The 23716-nt window shown below is 37.6% G+C and overlaps 1 protein-coding gene across 1 annotated transcript; it reads right to left on the reverse strand.

Annotated features, from left to right (window-relative positions):
* Window positions 1-16139: 16139 nt before the first annotated feature.
* On the reverse strand, window positions 16140-18011 carry LOC133734231 (deoxypodophyllotoxin synthase-like). Its single transcript, XM_062161869.1, has 3 exons — window positions 17573-18011; window positions 17070-17391; window positions 16140-16637 (listed from the first exon to the last, which is right to left on the reverse strand). The coding sequence occupies exons 1-3, from the start codon at window positions 17947-17949 to the stop codon at window positions 16395-16397; spliced, it is 942 nt and encodes a 313-aa protein (XP_062017853.1). The 5' UTR covers window positions 17950-18011; the 3' UTR covers window positions 16140-16394.
* Between the last annotated feature and the right edge of the window lie 5705 nt (window positions 18012-23716).

The raw sequence follows: 23716 nt of genomic DNA on the forward strand, positions 1-23716 counted from the left end.
GCTCTGTTCACAAATGAAAAAGAATGGCGTATATACTGTTAGGATTGGTTGTATTGAATTGTGGAGTTCTGGATTGTATTTCTTGTTTGTTCCATTTCAGCACAATACTTTTATTTGGTCAATTGGTCTTATTGGGGACAAATTAACCTAACTGCCTTGGTTCCTGAATCTAAAGATGTGGTTCATTCTGCAGTACTCCCTAGATCTTGAATAGGGAAGAAGTGATGTTATGCAAATCACTTGGTGTCAGACTTTATCGAATTATAAAATATCTTATATCTATAGTATCATTTAGTCTAAAAAAAAAAATTAATAATGAAATTATTTAAAATGTTTTTTTTTTTTTTAAATAAAGTCGAATCGACTTATCATTGATATTCAAGATAGAATGACATACCATTCCGCTGTTATCTATAAACAAATAAAAAGTTGTGGTAGTACTACGGTGGTACATAAAGGATATGTCTACTCATTATACAATTATCGCTTGCTTAAGAAAAGCAAGCCTGTAAACTATGATATCACTATGTCATATTAAATAGGCACAGTACAAACACAAAAAGTGCATAGCTCCCTAAAAAAGTAGGGAATTATTAGAAAGAAACAACTAACTAATTAGAAGCCTAAGAAACCTAAAAGGCCCAAAGGCAGCAGTCAAAGCCCAAGGGAAGAGGCAGAGCCAAGCACAACTCTAGCTTTCACTTCTCTGAGCGAGTGCGTGGACCGTGACCTCTGTCACCATGACCAATGCGTGCACACCCACCACTGCCATGACTCAAGGAACACCACCACGTCACCACAAGGCCCTCACCCAGAAGATAACGAGTCTGTGCACCAGTCCCAAACCCCACCAAATATGGACCCCCTAACCAACACGCCATCGTCTGATCCCTCGATGCCGCCAACAGTTAGTAAACTAAAAGACAGAAACCACCTACACAAGACCCATCAGAGGATGCCCCAAACCACCTGCACTGCCACCGTAGAGAACTCCAGTCCCGATTGAATGGGCAATGGCAACACGATCCATCCCATGGTTCGTGTTCTAATCAAATTTGTCGGCCCTGCCATCCAAAAAGAAGAAAAATTGATCGTTATCTCCTTACCTACACCTACCATAATGCATTGAAGAACAGGCCACACCCGTCTGGCAGCAGCCACCCTACCCCGCCAAAGCCAGAGGCCCCCGTAGGCACGAGGATGCTGCCGGACTCAACCCTAGATGCACTAAATTTTCTCTCTGATATTTGTGGAGCAAGTTGTTCGTTTCTCTCCGATAAAAATTTTCATTATACAAAATAAATACCCAACAAAAAGGGAAAAGCAAAAACAAGAGCAAGATAGACCACATCCTAATTTTTTTTTCACACATATATGGTGATTGACTGATTAAATACAAGAAAGAGTCTTATTTCCTACCTTACCTAATTTTGTAGACGCCCTTCAAAATTGATCATCTTCATCCTTTGATTTTATTTTATTTTGTTAAATGAAAAAATTGTGTAAGTTAACATAGTTAACTTTCTCACTAACAAATTTCGCTACATTAGAAATTGAATTACAGAAAATTAGGGCAGTTGATCTCCTCCCTCCGTCTTGCACCATGAGGCCTGGCCCACCCACTATTGACCCAACTGTACAATGGCCCAGTTTTTAAAATAGACTAGGCCCAAATACATGGGTCGGATCATTCGAGGAACCCGACCACCCAAATTTAATAGCTCCGTAAGAGCAAGTTCACCTGTTGAGCTTGACCGGTCAAGACTATTCACTACTTTTTTTTCTTGTATTTCCACTATTGAGGTTGGCTGGTCAGATACTGTTCACAAAATGTCAAGAATGGTCATATTCGTAGTTAATTTCTTGACTACGAATATGACCATTCTTGACATTTTGTGAACAGTATATGACCAGTCAACCTCAATAGTGAAAATACAAGGCAAAAAAGTAGTGAATAGTCTTGACCGGTCAAGCTCAACGGGTGAACTTGCTCTAAGTAGTGCCAACCGAAACCACTGCAAGTGGCCTAGTGGTTCTTGCCTAGTTGGGTGTGCTCCCCAACCTAGGTTCGAACCCCGAAGCTGTCAAAGTGGCGAGACACTGTGCTGCAATGCACAGTTGGAGCATTTCACATGCGCTGAAGGGGTTTATCTTGGGCCTAGGAAGCCTTTGGGTTCCCCTTGACAAAGTCAAAAAAAAGTAGTGCCAACCAAGAAAAGACCGCGCAGACGCATTCGAAGAGGTGACCGCTCAGCTTTACTGAACGCTCCGGTTCCACTCGTGGAGATCACTCGCTTCTCCCTGAAGCCTGTGGTTGTCTCCTTCCTCCTCTCTCATTTGAAATTCCGCCAACTTGATTCCTCTCACTACTGTCGCTGGTTCACTCCACAGCTCTACAATTATGCTCCTTTACCTTTGCTCGTGTGTATTCCTATTGTACCAAATTTACAACCTTTGATCAAACCTTGGATTCCGTTCTTCTTTCTATTGGTTTCAAAGTATACAGAACCTGGTGGATAGTATTGTTTGATGGTATTTTGGGTTTCGCGTTGGCATCTGGCTCCTATATATGCTTATATTGGTATTGCTTCACTTTTTGATCTGAGACTTGTATTACAAATCCTTGTATCTTTGAGTTTTAGTATGAAACTCCAAATCAACCATATAGAACAACTGTACAACCCTTGAAATAGTAATACATTGCTTGGTTAAAGACCAAAAATTGGCAAGTGAAGAAAAGAAGGCGATTTTGATGAGTCGCTTTCTTTTAATTTTGTATGGATGTGGGTGCAGGTTGATGAAGTTGTACGCGATGCATGACTTTAATCGGATAGAGTACTGCTCATTCGAGTGTAGATTTTGGTCCAGAAGGTTTTGTCCACACCTTATTTGTCTGATTTCATTACTGCATTTTTATGTTTTCATTTTTTCTAATGTAGATCCCCCTAGTACTCAGCAGATTGAAATGTAGCTTTGATCTGTTTAGCACCCGATGTCCTAGTACTTGGCTCATATAAAATTGCAACTGCAAGCAGTGGTGTTTGCAAGTTAATTTGTTTTCCCGCTGCGGATAACAAAAGTACGTAGCTAGATCATTTTATGCTACACGAGTGGAAAAATATAATTTCAGCATATACTTCACTCATTATGTTATCAACGTCATGAATTTTCTATCACGAGTTCGCTTAGAGTACATTGATAGTGAGATTTTTTTTTCACTGGTTTGTCATTATATTCAAAGTTGATGATCTAGCAGCTGAGGCCGCAATGATTGATGTAGCTGATTTGCTAACATATCACGACGTTAAAAATAACTGCCTAAAGGGATTCCAACAGTCATCTCATAAATTCCTATCATTAATGAAGAGATCACTTGATATGCTCACGGTTATGATCAAGCACATTTTTACCAATGGGTATCTCTAAAGTCTATATTTTTGATTCTCAGAATTTCTCTTTGTATATCTCTGTCCTGAAATTTTAGAAACATCACTAACTAGTTCATGCTCTCATCATTGTAGTTGTTCTGTATTACTCTAAGTTCCAATTCAGAAACCTGACCGATGCTGTGGAACATGACACCTGTCACCAACTCTGTCAGATGGAGTGTCAGGAAGCAGAAATTACGGGCTGACACCCCGATTTTAGGGAAGAGCCCATACCGTCCCTTTCCACCTCAACTACTCCTTCTCCTATAAATACAACTCTTTCACAAGCAGAGAGGGGGACTTCAGCTCTCTCTTTTCTCCCAACACTATGTTAAAATATCTATGCTATGAAGCTCTTCCAACTAAAGGCTGTGGACGCCCAACAAAGGAGCGTGGATGCCCAACGCCAGGCGAAGGAAGTCTGAGGCGAGGCTACCAGTTTCACCCAACCAAGGAGCATGGATGCCCAACGCCAGGTGAAGGAAGTCCGAGACGAGACTATCAGTTTCACCCAACGAGGAGCGTGGATGCCCAACATCAGGCGAAGGAAGTCTGAGGCGAGGCTACCAGTTTCACCCAACCAAGGAGCGTGGATGCCCAACATCAGGCGAAGGAAGTCTGAGGCGAGGCTACCAGTTTCACCCAACCAAGGAGCGTGGATGCCCAACGCCAGGTGAAGGAAGCCCGAGGCCATACCTTCAGTCACAAGAGGTGGACGACCAAGGCCACACATATAATCAAACTAATCGAAGGAACAGATAGGCCCACTTCAAGAAAGCAAGCCCACCACTTTACACTTGGATTTCAACGGAACTTCCGTTGACTCGTTGATGCCGAAATCGGCACCAACAAATGGCGCCGTCTGTGGGAACCTTGAACGCTTGGCGCGTGTTCACTAGTTTAGTTAAGAAGGAAGTGTGTAGTATGCCGGAAAGACCTTCGATGTCTAGAGCCTTACCTACGACTACGAATGAAAGATGAAACAATGACAAATTGGGCAAGGGTGGACATCCACCTATGAGGAGGAGCACAAGGTCGAGTATACCATGCTTGCAAGGAATAGAGGAGAAGTCCACCAACCCTTAGCACTGCAAACCTCGGCTTCCACCTACTACACCAACCGGAGGCTGGACACTCAATGTTCATATCTACAAATCTTTGTCCATATGTCTCCATTTGACGGAAGATAGCCCACTCTTGAACATGATGTTGTCATATGTGTACTCCCCCACATGCCATCGACGAGGAAACCAAGGGTGACCATCGTCGCAAAGAAAAACACTTTGACGATTTGGCGAACACGAAGCAACCATTACCACCCAAGGCTGACGAACACACTTGATCCTCATATCACCTCTGCTAATCATTACTATCACTAGATGGTGACGAGCTGACTATCATTGTTAGAGCACCATCACTAGAATTCAAGCCAGGAACTGATGATCAGACAATGTCTGTAGATTTGATGAATGATGTAGTCAAGAGATTCAAACAAAGACAACACACAGAATTTTTCTACTAGAAATCCAGCAACGGCCCTACCTTCAACATCCAGGTCATTAGATGATGGCTCACAAGGACGCGTAGGAACCTCCGACGCATAGTCAATGACGAGCAACTTCAATTCTGGTGACATTGTGCGACCACCGCTCGATGAAGTAGCAGCCTTGGATCGAACTAGAGACCTCAAACCTCCAACGCCTGGCAGCCTAGGACACTGGCGCGATAGGAGAGAGATGTAAAAGCTTTAGAGTCGCTAGGAGGAGCGAAAAAGTTACCGCCAAATGCCTAATGACAAGACCACTTGTTCCATCTAAGACAAATGACTCAAATCCACTCGTGCTAGAAGTCATTTACCGTTGTTGTCATAAGAAGTATCAAGATGCATAATAGGAGACGTCTCGCTATCCACAATCCACTACTCTGATTGACGTTGGTATTCAACAAGCTTGGAGCTCCATCGCCGATCGCCACCATCATACGAAGGTGGGAGAGACTTTAGCTCACAGTTGTAACATGTAGCTAAAGGATGCACACGACTAATGCTTCATCAATGCTGATATGCTTGAACCACGATGCTCGCATGCCACGGAGATTTAATTGACTCTTAAGAACAGACGAGACTTAGCCTCACCCTCCACCTTCATTGGCAACTCAGCATCCGCCGCCTGATCATATTTCAATGCTCGAATAATCTTGAAATTTGGAGTTGCTGGAGTACCGCCGCATGAGTCGAATTCATAGACGGGTTTACGAGTCTTGCATGCATGGCGACAATACCCATTCACCAATATGGCAAAAAATCAGTGGCTAGGAGAGCCAACCCCAGAAGAAAGAAGAGCTTTCAACCCACCATCTAACTGCCCTTAGACCTGTACCCCCACCGAAGAGGTCTCAACGTGCCACTACCCAACCTTTTTGTTGCCAAAGGCCTACATCAAGAAAATGCCCATACGGGGACACCGTCCGCAACAAGTCACAGTCAAAGGAGCGTGCTACGCATCAAACAGTACACCCTACTCTAAATTACTTATTTGTCTTATCATAAAGTATGATCACATGCACCCTCTATCCTCTTTAAGGATTTATTTGATATGCCAAGAGTGATGAATCTTCGAGCACCAATAGGAATATGTTAGCCTTAGAGAGCCGGGGGCTCAATTCTATTGCGTTTTGATTTTTATATCTTGTATGGCGTTCTATGTATCTACCATACGTGTCTCTATACTAAATTGCATGCTATAAATCATGTTGAGATCAGAATTTGCACAAACGAATTAGCTTGAAAATATATCCATCTATTCAAGAATTCGGCAAAGACCCCCGTGCTAAGCATATGACTACTCAACTCTGGTTACGTCAGCTCATTACTGATGAACTTGTGTCAATGCCCAGACGCGGACCAAGTGGGGTACCAATTCCACAAATCTATCTATATATAAACTCCTACAAGTTTATTGGAACACAAAGGTATAGCTATCTCAATAGAAGTCCATCTAAGATAAAGGTAGTAGTAGTTTATATAATAGAAATCCTTTGCATTCCAACACCCCAAGGAATTGAGCCACTGGATGAAAGAGACTCGCTAGCCGAGACCAATTCATAGGGTGCCCTCGAGGTCCTTCTCACTTGAGTCACAAGTTAGCAAGTCTTAACAATCGAGACTTACACACATAGTGCACTCGAGGTCCAACTCACTTGAGTCACCTGATGAGAGAGTCTTAATGGTCGAAACTCGCAACGAACACTCAAGGTTGGTTGACTCTCAACCGCCATGACTACCAGTTATGAGACTTTTAGACCGAACAATAGTTAGAGGTCTTACACTCCCTTATAAATTATGCTAATAGTTTAGTTATGGCAAAAGAAGGGACAATGCACTTACGTGCTAAATTAGAGCCAATAGTTAAAGCTCAAAGGGAAACAAAAGGAAGTCATTTAACCTATCCTCATCCTTGTCAAGGATGTTACCCTCCTCTCTATTGGAGATCAGTCACCAATGAGTTCAGTCTCCTATCGTGGACCTTCGACATTCAAGGTTATCATCACCCCTAGTCAAGGATGTCATCCTAATCCACTCAGGACCTTCATAGTTTAACCTTCAACCTATCATGATGTTGATCTACCACATATAGAAACTCACCTCCACACAACAAGGTTAACTTCTTTTGCAATCCACTATTATATTTTCACTAAGAACCACCTACTCAAGCTTAGATTCACCAAATTCTTCCTCATATTGAGTTCCCTACCCAACGTAAGCCTTGGCTGGCCAGGGAACTGGGGGCTTGTTGATGTCATAATTTGGTTCGACAAAGACTCTTGACTGTTCAACCCATTCCACGTAGAACGCGTTGAAATGTCAAAGAGTCCACGTAAGACCCTGACCTTTCAATGCACTTAAACCATTCATCGAGAAAGAAAAGATAATCCTAAGATGAAAATAACCAAGACTAGTGAGATGCCTCACTTTGGTACTCCAAGTCTTCAACCTTTGATCCCCACCTCTCAGGTCTTGGACAGTCACCATGTGATTGACTCACCACCTTGAATGGCAAGGCAAAAGCATATCACGACCTCATTACTAGAAAAGCATAGTCCAAAGGAATCAAGAGCCTCAAACCCCAAGACCAATAGTTCGACCCCCAAGTTTAAAAGCCTCGACCTCTAAGAATCATGGTCACAAGCTCCAAGGCTAAAGCCTGGACTATCAACTCACTCTCAGACAAAGTCATTGCAATGGGACATAGTTAGCGGAAATCAAGGGCTAACTCTCACCTACTAGGCCAGGTGTCGTGCTCTGATGATGAGTATGGTCCGTGGGCATGGCCCAAGAGTGACGTGAAAGGAAGAGACCACAGAGTTATGACACTTGTCACCAACTCTGTCAGATGGAGTGTCAGGAAGCAGAAATTACGGGCTGACACCCCGATTTTAGGGAAGAGCCCATACCGTCCCTTTCCACCTCAACTACTCCTTCTCCTATAAATACCACTCTTTCACAAGCAGAGAAGGGGACTTCAGCTCTCTCTTTTCTCCCAACACTATGCTAAAATATCTATGCTATGAAGCTCTTCCAACTAGAGGCTGTGGACGCCCAACAAAGGAGCGTGGATACCCAACGCCAGGCGAAGGAAGTCTGAAGCGAGGCTACCAGTTTCACCCAACCAAGGAGCGTGGATGCCCAACGCCAGGTGAAGGAAGTTCGAGACGAGGCTATCAGTTTCACCCAACGAGGAGCGTGGATGCCCAACATCAAGCGAAGGAAGTCTGAGGCGAGGCTACCAGTTTCACCCAACCAAGGAGCGTGGATGCCCAACGCCAGGTGAAGGAAGTCCGAGACGAGGCTATCAGTTTCACCCAACGAGGAGCGTGGATGCCTAACATCAGGTGAAGGAAGCCCGAGGCAAAACTATTAGTTTCACCCAACAAATGGGCTTGGACGCCCAACACCAGGTGAAGGAAGCCCGAGGCCACCCCTTCAGTCACAAGAGGTGGACGACCAAGGACACACATATAATCAAACTAATCGAAGGAAGAGATAGGCCCACTTCAAGAAAGCAAGCCCACCACTTTACACTTGGATTTCAACGGAACTTCCGTTGACTTGTTGATGCCGAAATCGGCACCAACAATTTGATCAGAGAGAATCAGAATTAGGGGGTTTCACAGTGATTGATGTCACTTTTCGCTTGTATAACTTGTTGACATCTAGCTCCTATGCTAATGCATTGCTTGACTTTCACATATTAGCCTTGTATAACTAATCCAAGGTGCTCTACATATTTCATGAAGGAAGTTTCTTCAAAAAGTGATAGTCAAAAAGTCAAACTTAGAGCTCCTAAAAGTTAAGATTTTAATTGTTTACCATTCAAAGGACCGGTAAACAGGTAATTCTAGGTATGGATGTAACAAAAATTCATCAGCGTGTATTTCGAGAAGGAAATAAAACATTTGATGATGCAACTAGTACTAATTGAACCAGAGTCTGCAGGTTGTTTTCACGGCCGTATCCATTAGTAAACTTAAACTTAAGCTCTTAAGTTATAAGGTTTTGGTACGGTCTTTCTTTCGGCTTTTCTATCCTCCCTAGTGAAAGTCGGTGGCAACCTACTCTGCCTATCATGTAAGATCATATTGAACTAGATATATAAAGCTGGTATGAATACGAGTTGCAGCAGCAAAAGAAAATGAAGCTAAGTTATTGGGATTTAAATAAAACATTGGTGATTTAATTAAGTTATAAAATAATTTATAAACATTTAATTAAAGCCATCTGATTTGAATACAAACATTCAAATTATGCATTGATTAAGATAAGACCTTGTCTGACTAGATAAGGAGTTATAAACAGTTTCCTTGATGGAAGGAACTGCTATAACTGCAAAGCAGTTACAAAACTGTTCTACAGATTTGTTGATTCCCCTGCAAGAACATAAACTAATCTCTATATATATTCCCATCAATACAAGGAGATTATATCGTATGGATCTTGGAGAAGGAATGGACAATATATTCCCAAACTGGTCATTTACTTAAGCTCTATATCTAATCCTAGTCTGACATAGAAATATATCTTCAGTTAATATATATGTTCTGCATTTAAGTTGCAGTAGGCTAGTTCTAATTTTACAATTGGTATCAGAGCATCTATGCTTAGACTAAGATTGATATATCAATGATTCTGAGATTACATGAATGCTTATACATGCTTATATGATTATATTGATCTGGTTGTTTTTAAAATTTGCAATATTAATATGATAAAGCCTGTATGCATAATTAAATTCTGTTAGAATAAATGTTGTGTAATTTCATTGAAGTTCATATGCTACCACAGTAGTCATGAATAGATTGACATGTTAAAGTTTATGAAATGTCATATAAGGAACCAATGTTGTTATACTGTATGCTATCAAAGTAGTCACAGTAAAAGAGCATTATAGTTTTCTGCAAGAAAACATTAATCAAGATAACTTCATTTGAATTGTTATATGCTTCCAAAGAAGTCATTTCAATTAAATCAGTATGATGATATGTGTATATGTAAGAAAGAACTTTTTAGTTGTCTTTTGAGATTGTATATCACAAATGATATCACTCTTATTTTGACAAATGTTTATCTTGAATATATACACTGTATGAAATGCAAATTATCAATTTGCAATTGGGAAATTATATTGAGTCAATGGTATATAGATACCATACTGAATACATCAATACATATTGCAGCACTGCATTTTCCAATGAGCATCAGTAACATTGAACTGCTCAATGGATCAAACTACAAGAAATGGAAGGGAGACATTGAATTGAACCTGGGAATTCTAGACTTTGATCATGTGCTAAGGGAGGATCCACCACAAGAGCCAGCTGCTAATGCAAGCAAGGAGACTAAGGACAAGTACCTGCAGTGGCATAGGCATAATAGAATGGCCTTGATCTGCATGAAGAAAAGCATGACAGATGTAGTGAAGGGAGGAATTGCAGATTCTGAAAATGCAAGGGTGTTTTTCAACTCCATTGCAGATAAGTACAAGGTGTCTGACAAAGCTGAGACTGGAAATTTGATGAATAAACTGATCAAGATGAGGTTCAATGGACAAGGAAGCATCAGGGAGTACATTATGCAAGGGATAGACACCGCTGGGAAGTTGAAGGGCCTAAATGTGACAGTTGAAGACACTTTTTTGGTGTATCTGCTGCTTAACTCACTGCCAGACCAATACAGCCATCTCAAGAGTCTCTACAACACTCAGAAGGAAAAATGGAGTCTTGATGAACTCATCTCCATATGTGTACAGGAGGAGACTGAAGTACTCAAGAGGGGTAAGGTTATAACCATAAACTACATGGGAAACCCAATGAACTACTTGGGAAAACCCAAGTTTAAGAAAAATTCTGGAAAATACTTCAAGGGAAGTTCATCTAAGAACCCTGTGAAATCTGACTTCACCAAGGGTAAATCTCTCAATGCATCGCCAAGTCAAGTGAAATGCTTCTTTTGCAAGAAAGTTGGACATTTCAAGAAGGACTGTGATGGCTTCAAGAATTGGCTGAATAAGAAAGGTAACTTTTTACTCAAATCTATTTTCTCTGTTGAGTCAAATGGTTTTGAAACTGACAATTCTTGGTGGTTTGATACTGGTTCACCTATTCACATTGTGAACTCATTGCAGGGATTATCCAGAATAACAATCCCAAGAAGGAATGAGACTAAAGTATGTACTGCAAGTGGACAAAAAGTAGAAGTTCAAGCTGTAGGAATTGTCAAGTTATTGTTTAGGAATAAGTTTGTGTTAGAACTATCTAATGTGTATTGTATTCCAGAAATAAAGAGAAACCTAGTATCTGGTTCTCAATTTGTAAAAGATGGTAAATTTAGCTTTTCAAGTAATAATATTAGGATGTTGTTTTATAAAGCTGATTTCTGTTTTGGTAATGCTGATATTATTGATGGCTATTGGCATGTTAATTGTGTTAATGAAGTTTTCTGCAAAAATAGTTGTTCTGCTGATGTGTTTTCAATAAATAAAGTTTCTGGTGTCAAAAGAAAGTTCAAGCAAAATGCCTCATCTTTTCTGTGGCATAAGAGGTTAGGTCACATTTCAAAATTTAGAATGCAGGAAGTACTAGTTAAACAAAATGTCTTGCCTGCATTAGATTTCAATGATTTTGAAACTTGCATTGACTGTTTAAAAGGAAAAATGACAAATTCCAGAAATCTTGATTCTAAAAGAAGTGAGCATCTTTTAGACTTAATACATACCGATGTGTGTGGACCATTTCCAGTTCAAACCATTTGTGGAAATTCATATTTTGTCACTTTCATTGATGACTTTTCAAGGTATTGTTTCATTTATCTCATTTCTGAAAAATCACAAGTGTTGGATTGTTTCAAAATTTTCAAGAATGAGGTCGAAAGACAAACTGAGAGATTGATTAAGATGGTGAGATCGGATAGAGGAGGTGAATATTTTGGCAAATACTCAGAAAAGGGACAACATAAAGGACCCTTTGCTTTATATTTGGAAGAGTGTGGAATTATTGCTCAATACACCACACCTTACACTCCTCAACAGAATGGGGTTTCTGAAAGAAGGAACAGGACCCTAATAAACATGGTTAGGAGCATGTTTGTTAGATCAGGCCTGCCAAAATTTTTATGGGGAGAAGCCTTAAAGACAGCTAATTACATTAGTAACAGAACTCCTACAAAAGCTGTGAAAAATACTCCATTTGAGCAGTGGTTTGGATATCAACCAAGCCTAAACCATTTTCATGTGTGGGGATGTAAGGCTGAGGCAAGAGTCTATGATGTGGACAAGAAAGATAAGTTGGATTCACAGTCAATATCAGCATTTTTTTGTTGGATATGCAGAAAAATCAAAGGGATATAAGTTTTATAATTCTGCAAGAAGTCAAAGAATTTTTGAGACAAATAGAGCAACATTCTTTGATGAGCTATTTGATCAGTGTGAGGCAGTAATAGATGCATCAAGCACAAGTCAAAATGAGAAGAATTTTGAAGAATGGTTTGTTTATCCAAAAATTGTAGTTGAAGATAATCCTTATACTCAAGAAAACATGATCATTGGAAATCAAATTCCAATAGAAACCTTGCAAAATGAACCAGCTGCAGTAGTTGAAGATCAAGCAAATAATGGTGTGGAATTTCAAGAGAATGAAGCAGTTGAAGTTGTTCCAGAAGTAGTTCCAGTCCGGAGATCAACAAGAGAAAGAAGGCCTGCAATTTCTGATGATTATCATTTATTTTATACTGAGGTAGAATTTGATTTGGGAGAAGATAATGATCCTGTTTCTTACAAGGAGGCAATGCAATCTGTCAATAAAGAAAAATGGGAATTGGCTATGGAGGATGAGTTAATGAGCATGTCAAAGAATTGTGTGTGGAACTTGGTGGAAAGAACAGCAGAAATGAAGCCTATAGGTTGCAAATGGGTATTTAAAACCAAAAGAGATGCAAATGGAAAGATTGATAGGTATAAGGCTAGGCTGGTTGCAAAGGGTTACAATCAAAAGGAAGGGGTGGATTACAATGAGACATTCTCACCTGTGTCAACCAAGGATGCTTTTAGAGTCATCATGGCCTTGGTGGCACATTATGATTTGGAACTGCACCAAATGGATGTCAAAACAGCCTTTTTGAATGGAAACTTGGAGGAAGAAATTTACATGCTTCAACCAGAGGGATATGTGGAAAATGAGAACAAGATTTGTAGTTTAAAGAAGTCCATTTATGGATTAAAGCAGGCTTCTAGACAATGGTACTTGAAATTTGACAAAGTGGTCACAGATTTTGGATTTGAAGAGAATAAACTTGATGAATGCATATATTGCAAGATCAGTGGGAGTTATTTGATATTTTTAATTTTGTATGTTGATGATATTCTACTTGCCACAAACAGTGTAGCCTTGTTGAAATCAACCAAAGAATTTCTGCACATGAATTTTGACATGAAGGATATGGGAGAAGCACACTATGTACTTGGTATTGAAATTGAGAGGGACAGAAGCAAACATGTGTTGGGATTATCTCAGAAGCATTATGTGGATAAAATACTGCATAGATTTGGCATGGAGAAAGGGAGAAATGGTGAATCACCAATGTCAAAAGGTGATAAGCTTCACAAGGGTCAATGTCCATAGAACAATTTCCAAAAGAAAAACATGGAAAATGTTCCATATGCAAGGCTGGTAGGAAGTTTAATGTATGCTCAGGTTTGCTCCAATGCAGGTCATGAGCATTGGGTAGCAGGTAAGAAGGTTTTGAGGTATCTAAAAGCAACGAGAGATCATGTGCTGGTCTACAGAAAAATTGAGGATCAAGAATTGAAGGTAGAGTGCTTTACAGATGCTTCTTACAAGCAAGATCCAGATGACTTAAAGTCGACATCTGGATACATATTTATGCTTGCTGGTGGAGCAATATCCTGGAAAACCAGCAAACAATCATTAACTGCAACATCAACATTCCAAGCAGAATATATTGCTATTTTTGAAGCTACAGCTCATGCATTATGGCTTAAGAGTTTTATTTCAAGACTGAAGATTGTTGATTCTGCAGTAAGACCAATGGCTATATATTGTGACAATGCAGCAGCAGTTTTCTTTTCAAAGAACAACAAGAGAACTTCAGCATCTAGAAATATAGATGTGAAGTATTTTTCAGTAAGAGAAAGTGTGAGAGATAAAGAAGTGGAAATTGTGAAGATAGGAACAAAGGAACAATTGGCAGATCCCTTGACAAAGGCTTTACCAGTTGCTTGTTTTGTGGAGCATGTTAAGAAGATGGGAGTGTTGTCTAGTATTGATGTTTAAGTTATTGAAATTGTAGGTTTACTGTGTAATGGTTGCAGTATTAATAAGTGCTACAATATTCAAGTGATTTGTTTTTCACATTTAAGTCTATTACTTCATTTTATATAGTATGAATTTAACTGAATATTGCATCTGCATAATCATTTCAAGTATACATAAAGTACTGATATGAATCAGTGATATTATGCAGTAGATAATAGACTTATTTCCAAGATTAATCTAGAGTCAATAATGCTTAAAGAATTGTTGATTACAATATATGTTAAGCATATTCAGTTCTTTGCATTTGAGGTAATTCATGTAATTGTAATTACTGTGATGTGATTTCAAGAAACTTTATGTTGTTAACATACTGCAATTCTTTTGATTCAGCACAGTTGATTGCAATTGACAGAATTTTGAGAATCAGATTAATGTTGTTTAAATCCAGTGCACACTACAGCAATAGGTTGTTTCATTTTTACATTTAGACATATATCTAGTTCAGTGGGAGATTGTAAGATCATATTGAACTAGATATATAAAGCTGGTATGAATACGAGTTGCAGCAGCAAAAGAAAATGAAGCTAAGTTATTGGGATTTAAATAAAACATTGGTGATTTAATTAAGTTATAAAATCATTTATAAACATTTAATTAAAGCCATCTGATTTGAATACAAACATTCAAATTATGCATTGATTAAGATAAGACCTTGTCTGACTAGATAAGGAGTTATAAACAGTTTCCTTGATGGAAGGAACTGCTATAACTGCAAAGCAGTTACAAAACTGTTCTACAGATTTGTTGATTCCCCTGCAAGAACATAAACTAATCTCTATATATATTCCCATCAATACAAGGAGATTATATCGTATGGATCTTGGAGAAGGAATGGACAACACCAACCAAACTGGTCATTTACTTAAACTCTATATCTAATCCTAGTCTGACATAGAAATATATCTTCAGTTTATATATATGTTCTGCATTTAAGTTGCAGTAGGCTAGTTCTAATTTTACATATCATGGGCGCTTTTGCTCAGGCTACAGCCTGCATCTGAGATATCTTGCCTCTCTATTTCATTCATGTTTATTTGTTTCTTTCTTTTCCTTTATTTCGGTGTGTTCTCGTTGGCTCCGAAATTCCCCTTCCATATCTAGTTTCTTTTCAGCTTTCAGATCATATTCTTTGTTTGGGTTTCGCTACTTTCAGCGTCTCTCTTCTTCTGCCTTCCGCCTTTGTTTGTGTTTTAAGCAGGATTTGCCCGGTAGCACACTTGGGTCAGAACCCATTCGTGCAACATCGGATTGTTCACCCTTTAGGTGGCTGTTCTTTTGATCCCTTTGTGGAACTGTTTCTTTTAGTTCTTATTCTGGAGTTTACGGTTCCCCTTTTGGCAGTCGAAGATGTTCTATAATGATGATTTGAGATTTATTGCTCCCTCTTGTGTGTCTAGACTTAGGATTTTCGGGTGCTCTCGATCGGGATCGCCGTCGTACCTTCTCAAGCTCTCCAAATCTGGTTCAATGTTGTTCATGCACATTGGTGCGAGTTTTGTTGGCAGTGGCGCTATCGCAGTGGCAGCGTCAATTGCTTGGCTAGATTGGGGTTTGGATGGATTGGGCTTCCCTGGTTTTGAGTCCCTGTTGTTGTTGTCGTCTCTGTCTTTGTTTCTCTGTTTATATTGTTGTTTGGGTTTGGTTTCTTACCCTCCAGTTTATGTTGCTTTGTTCGTCTTCGTTTCTGTACTTGACCCAATTTCTGGGTTCTGTAACTTTCCTAAAGTTTAATGTTAGTTGATTGCTATTTGCAACAACAAAAAAAAGGCTCTGAGGTTCAGAGAGAGATCTAATTTACTAAAAAGTTGGACTGTCAAAGGAGAAAGCTGGTAGTGCCTTCCTTTTTATTTATTTTTAACATGTTTTGTTCATCTAAATGATCAACGTACAAAAAAGACATGCCTGGCATATTTGAGACTTCATGTTGAAGAAGTTAAGAAACTATTTTCCTTGACTTTATTTATTCAAACAGTAGCAGCCAAATATAGAAAATACGATATCAACCAACAACCTTAATTGACATTATTACTACACACAGCGGAAAGACAAGTAATTAAGATAACAACCCGACCTAGAGAGATTTCAAACACCACAGTAGTCTTTGATAGGACACTCAGATTTCATTCCTTCTGGTGTCTTGTTAAAAAAAAGGAAACCAATATGATCGAAAGGCCTGTACAGCAAGGGGTGTTTTTCATCGACTAACTCTTCAGGTACTTGCAGGATCCCACTATTAAATGCGAATAATCCCAAGGAGTATCTGGTTTTCTTCTCTTTCGTGACAACTTGGTGTTCACAAGAGTGTATCCTGTCGTTACTCCATGCCTATATATCAAGTGAAAATAAAAGATATGAGAAACGGTACTGGGATTCAGGCATGTACGTAATTGGGATTTAAAATGAAATGAACGAAAATGTTTGACATGAATTTTCCTTCCTAATCACCATTTCTAATATGAATACCACTCTCACAGCGTCATGAAGAAAATACACACACAATTGTATGCGAACGGTGATATAAAAATATTATTTGTTCGTAAATCTTGCCAGAATATATTTTTCGTTTTTGTAATTCTTACCATGTTTCACGTTAAGTCTTTAATTCTGTTAAGGTTATGTCTCGTCTAATTAAATTGTTAAAAACTAAAATTCGCTAACTAGTCAGTACACTATATTTATCGAAACATTAAAAAATTGATGAAATTCTCTTATTCCTTGATGAAATTTTATTAAAAAAAACAAAAGTGATCGACCCACCATGAATGCGTCTCCTGCCATGACTAGAAAAGATGAAGGTGAAGGTTTCACATCAATCCATTGGCCGTCCTTTGTTCTTATCTGCAAACCATTTGTCTCATTTTGATTAAGTATAGATAAGAAGGTCTTATCTTTGTGAGGAAGCAATCCCATATCAGTTTCATTCAGCTGAGGCGCTCTATATTTGGAGCATCTGAGGAGGTAAGTCGTTGATGCCATGTGAGACTCATAGAGCCTCTCCACACCATAATTCTCAAACACCATTTTTGTCACCATTTCACCCAATTCGGTCACCAGCTTTGAGTAGGAATGAGCACTTTCACTGATTTTTCAGAGATTAAATAGTTACACAATAAGAAAATATATGTATATATATTTACAAGTATACATTCACATGCGTACGCTGGGATTTGAATAAATGAAATAGTGACTACAAATCATTAGTTTGATGAGTAAAATTTAATTTAGAGCGTTAGAGTGAGTCATGAGCCACATTCACTAACCAAAACTTGTCATTTCCTTCAGGCCACATGATACTTGTGAAGCGTTGAGCTCCTTCTAATGTCGTCGGGTTATCGACACCCAAGGATTCGTAGAGAGGAAGAAAGGAATACTGTCCAATATAGCTGTGGTAAGGCCTGTCACTGGTGTTCTGCATCTTAGTTTCCAAGGGAAGATTGAAAAGGTCTTCAAGCAAAGAAATAGTCGAGTTGTGAAGTTCCATTGGAACTTTATTGTAAATAGCTTCAAAGCAACCATGCTCTTCTAGGACATACATGACTTCCTTGCTTGCCAAGAGCCATGCATCTGTACCAGGCTTCAAGTCCTCTTTTGATAAATCTACGATGGGAACCTTAGCTGGCTGAGTTTGAGACCCCATAGTTTTTGAGTGATAAGAAATATTATTTCTTAATTGTAACAGCTCGCTAGTTTAATTGCAGAATTATGGCTCTGATATGAAACTTATATATAGAGGTGATATTGTTGCCCTGATGTCATATATATATGTTTTTTTTTTTTTTGAAAAGGTCATATATATGTATAGAATGAGACATTTAGAACATATTTAGATCAATTCAACCATAAAAATGATAAATTTAAGTTGCTACGAGTACCTATCAACTACAAAATTATGCTATACTGTCACAATAGTACCTGAACCAGATGCGAACGTTAGATTTCAACACCCCCCACCAAAAAGAAAAAAAAAAAAGGAAAGAAAAAAAAGGGTCCAATCAATTTTTAGAAGTACTCTGTATTTATACTAATTACATGGTAGTGCCATTCTTCTAATCTACTCTAGCTCATTATATAATAGTTTGGGGAACATAATAAGTAGAGGTACATTTTTTAAAACAACGACAAGTGTGACATGTGGCCTACCATTATATCGATATTGTCCTAACTTAACTACATATTTGATGTTTGGTTTTGATCACAAAAGGTCTTGATACAATCAGGTGTAAGCCACCCACTTATAATTCATATTATCTTTTGTCACTTTTCTAATGTAGGATCTTTTCTCTCCAACATGCACCCTCACAGAGTTACAGGCAATCTCTCTAAATTTGCGAGGGCAATTAATTAACAAATCCAATTCTGATATTGGAATTGGGACACAAATCTCATATTGGAGATTTGGTATTGGAGTCTTAATAATAATCCAATTAGGATTTTTCAATGGCAAGGAACTCAAGGCGCGTCCATGACAATTAGAGACGTGATTGGAGAAGGATTCTTCTCTGATACCATGTTAAACAATGACAAGCGCGGCCTGTGGTCCGCCATTACACTGATAGTGTCCCAACTTAATCACCCATTAGGTGTTATGTTCTAATCACAAAAAACTTCGGTATAATTAGGTGTGAGTTTTTTTTTTTTTTTTTTTTTTAGACAAGACTATAAATTAAAAATGGAAGCCTCTAGGGCATCCAGAGTTTACAACATCCAACATTAAGGCTCTCGAGGCCTCAATAGGAACCATATTGGTCCATGTTGAACCATCTACATGATTATGACTTAAATTAGTTAAGACATCGGCCACAAAGTTTGCTTCTCTAGAGATGTGTCTGAAAGAAATGGAGTCAAAATTTGTGGCAATGGCTTAGATATCTTGAATGATTTTAATCAATCGCCAGGGAGGCTGAATGACTCTGTTGATAGCATTAATGACTAATTTGGAATCTCCCTCGACTTTATTATCTTTGTAGCCTTGTTCTTTGGCACTTCTAAAACCATCCCTTAAAGCCAGAGCTTCTACTAAAGGAACTGTAGTCTGGTGGCAGCAATAAGAGGGTCTTCGATCCATCGCAACCTCACACGACAAAGCCTCCTACAACGAAGGATCTGTTGACGGAGCTGTCACAATTAGGTGTGAGCTACCCACTAGTAAGTTATATATCTTTTGTCACTTTTCTAATATGTGATTTTTCCTCTCCAAACAACATCAACTATATTCAATATTTGAATTTTGCATAATAAATTTAAAACTGAAGAAGCAAATGATAAATAGAAGACAAAATCCATATGTTATGGTCACTTCCAATTACTAAAGTTATGTTGAATATGCAGATGCAAATTATGCGACGAGTAATAATTAAAATATACATCTGAATGTCTATGATCAAATAACGATTTAGCTCCTCTAAAGTTAGTAATCATAAAGTTAGGTGAAGTTCATAAATTTACACCATCTAAACATTTTGACAGTTTAGATTAGACCATATTAAACAAAGAAGATAATCAAATTTCAAATATAAAAATAAAAATGAAACCTGAGGGAACTACTCACACTGCTGTTACCTACTTTTCCATCTCCACTTCATATGATGAACAGCTTTATCTTGTGATCGTATGCATTGATATGGACAGCTAAGTCTTTTTTCTTCAATTCCTCATATATGATAGAACCTATAGCTAGATCTGATTTGTGGTAATCAAGTCTTACGTCTTTGTGAGAAATACTTTTTTACTGAATTTCAAATATTGAGTAACACTTAGATCTGATATGCAGTGACCGAGTGAAATTTGGACCTACGAATCTCAAATTCAAAATTCTTAAATTGAATTAAATCTCAAAGAAAGTTTATCTGCCTTGTAATTCTCTTCTTTTGAATCCACATAAGGCCAAATTTCAGAACCATTTTTCTCATTTGTAAGGCGCAATTCTTCACTGGATCGTTTCATCGAATAAAGAATTAATGTTCTCACTTCCAAAGTTATCATGATAATTAAGGCAAAGCAAAATTCAAATCAAATCAAAATTACATGATAAAATAATATGTTAAATAAAAAAGATTAGTTGCAAGAATGAAAACAGAAACACTTATGTTCATGGAAGAGAAAGAAAAGAGGAGAAAAAGACGATAGAAGGGCTATCAGAACTTAGAAGTACATGCATTCAGTTCGTCAAAGGAGAGATACGTTTTTCTTTTTTCTTTCTTTTCTTTTACAACATCGTAGCGACGTTAATATTTATTTGAGAATTATTTAAAAAAAAAAAATTATTTGAAGAAAAAATAAATGTAAAAACGAATCTTAGCTTATGTGGCACAGTGAAACTTATTAGATTAGAAAGAGTAAGATTATATGAAATTTACGTAACTTTACAATTAGTAATTTTATAGGATCCAAATCTAATATGTGTAATACAAAGTTGTCTCATCAATAAGCTATGATCAGTTTGATATATTACTCATTCTAAGTACCATATTTGTACGTTTATTTGTTATACCTATGGTTAGTGTTATCTCTAATAATCACTCAAAATGGGTCTAGCTCTATGATTAGTGGTAATTCTATTAATTGCTCCAAGTGCCTTGAGGAGTGTTTCTGTTGAAGAATACGGAACGAGAACTAAGTGTGGATCATGATAGGGAGAGAGAGAGAGACAAGCATGTATAGTGGTTCACCTTGCACATGAGGCAATGCTACATCCACTTAGAGATTTTACTATGAGTAAGGTCAAGTAGCCTTTGTAGTATACAAGTGTGGGGATCATGGATCCATCCCTTTCCAATGAGGGGAGGACTTCCCTTTATAGCTAAAGGAAGTCCCATTCTATTCTATATTTCTGATGTGGGACATAATACACATATTGCTTCTCTTGAAGCCTCTTGAAGATCATGGGAGGGTGACCTCCCTACGAGGTACCGGCCAACCTCCACCATAGCGAGGTAGCTCGAGTGTCGGACTACCGGATGCATGTCGTGGTTGGCCCCACCATAACTTATGGGCCCCGTACGAGGTCGTTGCTTATGCTTGGCGGTATGTGATATAGGCGGTATGTACAAGGAGGAAGTTCATTAGGCAGTTTGACAAGCAAGTATGACATACGGACACATACAACAATTATTTTGGGGACTCATGAGAAGCTATTTCCCTCCACATGGAAACCATAATTACCTTAATATATAATTTTTTTTAATTACCACATCAGTTATTCTAATGATAATATGAATTGTCAAACTGCTAAATTATTATATGAAAATTATTTGTATGACACACACACATACCGCAACTAGGACACACACATACTGACATACACGCACACATATACAGCAACCATACCTGATAGCAAATTAGCAATACCATAGTGGATTAGTGGGCCTCTCATGTCTGTTTTCGCTATATAGTATGTCTTTCAAAAGTAAACGACAACCCATAAAACATATTACTGTGTTATAATATTGCGATGATATTATAGCTAAAAATTTCCAAGCAAATTCCCATTTTAGGTGTTCTTGTCTGTTAGGGTTAATAATGGTCGATGTAGTGTTCATGCACTTGAGCATAACAGACTTGAGGCTTTCTATATGGAAACTTCGTAAATGATTTATCAAAAATAATGACGTCATGCATGATATCATGTATTCTCAACAATTAAATGTACTAGCTCGTTAGTTCCATTTCTATTTGTCTTCAAGCTTTAAAATTGATATAATTTATGCATGATTAGTATAGTATATAAGACGAGCTCAAGGTAATGTTCGATTATCTATACAGAGGTATATGTCTCTCTGCATCAAACAAAAGATGTCTTGTTTTCCGTATATGCTCAGCCTCCAGCATTATTTAGAGAGACTGATTCAAACATTTTAGTTCAAACATCACTATTTGTAATCTTCATGTCACTTTCAAAGAAAACTAATGATACTTACATTGCGCGAAAGAATGATATTCATAAGTTAAAAAGTGGTCCAAATTTATACAAAAAAAGGGTCCAAATTAATGTATGAATGATCAATGATCAATTGCATGTACGATTTCGAGATTGAAAATTGCATGTGATTGCCGATATTTTGTCATTTAGGGCCTATGATGCGTGCTCTCGTTGTTTATGATTTACTTTAAGTTTGTTCGAGAGAATTTTTAAATACACACCTCTAAATACTTAATACATACTCCTACTCAATACGCCCACACATTTTTTTTTCTTTCAAATACTACAACTAGTCATTTGTGAGTCAAACTCACAACCTCCCATTTACGAACAGGAGACTATGCCACAAAACTAAATGGTACTGTGTCACCCATTTAATTTTTCATTTTAATATTTTAGTAAATACAAAACCCTAAGTTCCTATAATATCTTTAAGGGTGGTTCTAGTTGGACCTCCAAATTTGCTATTTGGACCTCCTATACTTAGTAGACCTCTAATTTACTTTTTAGTATCCTAAAAAGCTAAGTGGACCTCCTTATTTTTACCAAAACACCCTTGAACATGAGATACAATAATCTCTTACTCTACTTTTTATCTCTATATTCAACCATGAGAAAAAGAATGAATCAAAATTACATGATATTGTTCTCTTATGAGTAGATCTCTCCTCCACCAAAATTAATCAGAGGGTTGGTTCTCGATTTTGATATGTTCCTAGAATTCCTTTGAATTTGCTAAAAGAAGGATTTCATAGAAGGATTAATTTCATGGGTTTTGGGTTGAAATATCGAGTAATAACTATATCATAATATTCAATTAATATAATTTAAGGAAATTTCAAATCAGATTGTTTTGAATTTACTTTTGTATTAATTGTAGGCCATGTATAAAAATTATTAATTTTTACTTAATTGTTTTAGGTAAATTATAAAACTATATGACAATATAAGGAAATTTCGGAAAAAAAAAACAATTTAATTGAATGTTATATTTGGGGAAGGTAAGATGAGTTTTTTTTTTTTTTTTTTTTTTTTCATTTTTCTAACTTTGTCCTTATTTGTCTTTTCATATGACTTGACAAAATCTATTAATAATTGAAAAAAATTAGAGGTCCAAATATTAAATTTGGAGGTCCAACTAGAACCACCCTATCTTTAATCTAAAAAAATCATGAAATATCCTATTATTTGGCTATATTAAGGCTGCTATTTAATATGTTGATGTTTGATAAATGATCATATTGATTACATGTGTTAGTTATTGAGAAATATATTTTGTATTATTTGATTTCTCATCCACCAATCATCCGAATGATCAAGTTAAAATTGTAAGTTGAAGATTCAACAAAACTATATCAATAGTTTTTCCACAGTGGTGGAACTACGAAGTTGTCATTGGAGGGGTCAAATAAATTAACAATTACAAAGTTTTTTACCTATGATGTTTTATGTTAGATAATAAATTGACTAATGATAACTTTTAGAA

The sequence above is a fragment of the Rosa rugosa genome, chromosome 2, assembly GCF_958449725.1.
Source record: "Rosa rugosa chromosome 2, drRosRugo1.1, whole genome shotgun sequence".
NCBI classification, from domain to species: Eukaryota; Viridiplantae; Streptophyta; class Magnoliopsida; order Rosales; family Rosaceae; genus Rosa; species Rosa rugosa.